The sequence below is a fragment of the Myotis brandtii genome, unplaced genomic scaffold, assembly GCF_000412655.1.
Source record: "Myotis brandtii unplaced genomic scaffold, ASM41265v1 C42609262, whole genome shotgun sequence".
NCBI classification, from domain to species: Eukaryota; Metazoa; Chordata; class Mammalia; order Chiroptera; family Vespertilionidae; genus Myotis; species Myotis brandtii.
In genome coordinates, this window is record NW_005326138.1 from 1 (window position 1) to 1,800 (window position 1,800).

At 58.9% G+C, this 1,800-nt stretch overlaps 1 protein-coding gene across 1 annotated transcript; it reads right to left on the minus strand.

Moving 5' to 3' along the window:
- Positions 1 to 307: 307 nt before the first annotated feature.
- On the minus strand, positions 308 to 1,721 carry LOC102260437 (F-box only protein 50). The gene is made up of 3 exons (XM_005853018.2): positions 1,374 to 1,721; positions 732 to 870; positions 308 to 608 (listed from the first exon to the last, which is right to left on the minus strand). The coding sequence occupies exons 1-3, from the start codon at positions 1,514 to 1,516 to the stop codon at positions 468 to 470; spliced, it is 423 nt and encodes a 140-aa protein (XP_005853080.2). The 5' UTR covers positions 1,517 to 1,721; the 3' UTR covers positions 308 to 467.
- Between the last annotated feature and the right edge of the window lie 79 nt (positions 1,722 to 1,800).

Genomic DNA, 1,800 nt, shown 5'->3' on the forward strand with positions numbered 1-1,800 from the left:
CTAAAGGAGAGAATTGTGGGTCTTGGGGAAGGAAAGGTATGGGGACAGCTCAGGGGAAAGGACAACTTGGGGTTGGATGGAGGAGGAGAATTCGGGGGGATTCTGAGAGCTAAGAAATGTGGGGGAAGGAGGTAGGTGGAGATGCTAAGAGACCATAAGGTGGAGGTATGTGAAGAGATCAGAGGTTAAGGGAGGCATGGGAGGTGGAGGAGGTGTGAGGTGCTGGAGGGTCACAGAGCAGAGGGTGTGCGAGTGGGCTGGGAACTCAGCAAAGTTCTAAGGAGCAAAGATGGCAAAATACTCAGAATCCTTGGGCACAGGTGTTTACTGGTTTAGTCAACAAGGATTTATTGAGCACCTACTGTCTTTGAGCACTGCCTCGGGAAGACATGGTCCCTGCCCTCCGTTTGGGGAGGGGGGCGGTGAAGTCAGACACTCAGGTTGAGACAAGGGGTCAAAACAGCCAGTCACTCCCTGAACTGCACAGACACGGAGGAGTCAGTCACCCTTGTTCGCCGCAGCCCACCAGCCTCCATGCGGTTCTTTGTCTTGTGCAGGAAGTGGACAAATCGCACACCAGGGCCATACTGGCGGAATACGTGGGACACCTGTGGCAGCAGCGGGTCAGAAAGAAGTCCTTATTAGGGACCCATGAGCCCTGCTCTCCCCCCTCCTTCCTCTGTGAGGTCTTGGGACGGGTCTGGGTTGGCAGCTGGGGTAGGGAGTCTCACCTGGACCCAGCGGCCAGGAGGGCCCCTCCCAGAGGTCCGGGGGGCCACATGGTGCTGAGCAATGATGGTGTGTCGGTCAGCTGCCAGCAGCCAGACGTGCAACTCATAGACACACACGTCCAGCCGGCTGTCCTCAAACCTGGGGGTGGGGGAAGGCCTTCAGCTGCCACCTCAGACCCAACATCCCCATGCCAATGTCTTGCCCCAATCACCATTTAGCACCATTCACTGACACCCCCCACCCCCGTGCCCCTGGGCTGGCTGGTGCTGGCAACACAGCCCCCTGCCCGCCCCTCTTGGGATTCATAGTCCAGTGGGGAGGCAGTGACCAGCAGGAATAGTCAGGACCAGCATGGGGGCTGGTCAGGGAAGGCTTCCCGGTGGAGCCATGTGTAACTGACTCCTGAAGGACAAGGACGAATCGTCCTGAGAAAGACAAGCATCTGAAGAGGAAAGAACAGCCTTGGGCCTGGCACATTTCAAAACCTGAAGGTGTCAGAGAGAAGGGGCCACAGAGGTGGGCAGGGCTGGGTCCTGCAGGGACAGGAGAGTCCTGGTGGGAGGCTCAGACCAAAGGGGAGGGCGGGGCGGGGTTGTGCCCTGGGGAGCCCCTGTGTGCACCCTGGTGGGGGGAGGCAGTACCAGTCCATGACAGTAATGTCTGGCTGCTCGTCATCAAGAAGCTCCTCCCACAGGCCCTCGGCCAGCAGATCCACACACTGATGCTTCACTGTCCAGCTGTGAGAGAGGGCACAGGGGAGGCGGGCTCTGGGACCTGCTGGCATTCTTGGGCATCTCCCAGGCCAGCCTGACCCCAGGGAGCAGGAAACCTGATCACAGCACCCTCATATCCAGGGGACCCCGGTATGGGTGCTGGGCCCTCACTGGGCACCTTATAGTCTCTGTTCCCATCACCCTCTCGGCAGGCGATGCATTCTGAACCCTGTGTTGCGGTGGGGAAACCGAGGCTCAAGAAGGGAAGTGAGTTGTCCAATGTCAAGCAGCAAAGAAGCTCCGGGCCAGGGTGACTCTGAGCCCCTGAGTTACACCATCTCACCCACTGCCCAGA

Excerpts from the sequence above, each read along its gene's own strand:
- LOC102260437 (XM_005853018.2), bottom strand. The coding sequence starts at position 1,516 with ATGCCAGCAGGTCCCAGAGCCCGCCTCCCCTGTGCCCTCTCTCACAGC. Across the intron at positions 871-1,373 it reads GACATTACTGTCATGGACTG|GTTTGAGGACAGCCGGCTGG; the intron begins GTACTGCCTCCC and ends CCCCACCCCCAG. Across the intron at positions 609-731 it reads CTCCTGGCCGCTGGGTCCAG|GTGTCCCACGTATTCCGCCA; the intron begins GTGAGACTCCCT and ends CTGCTGCCACAG.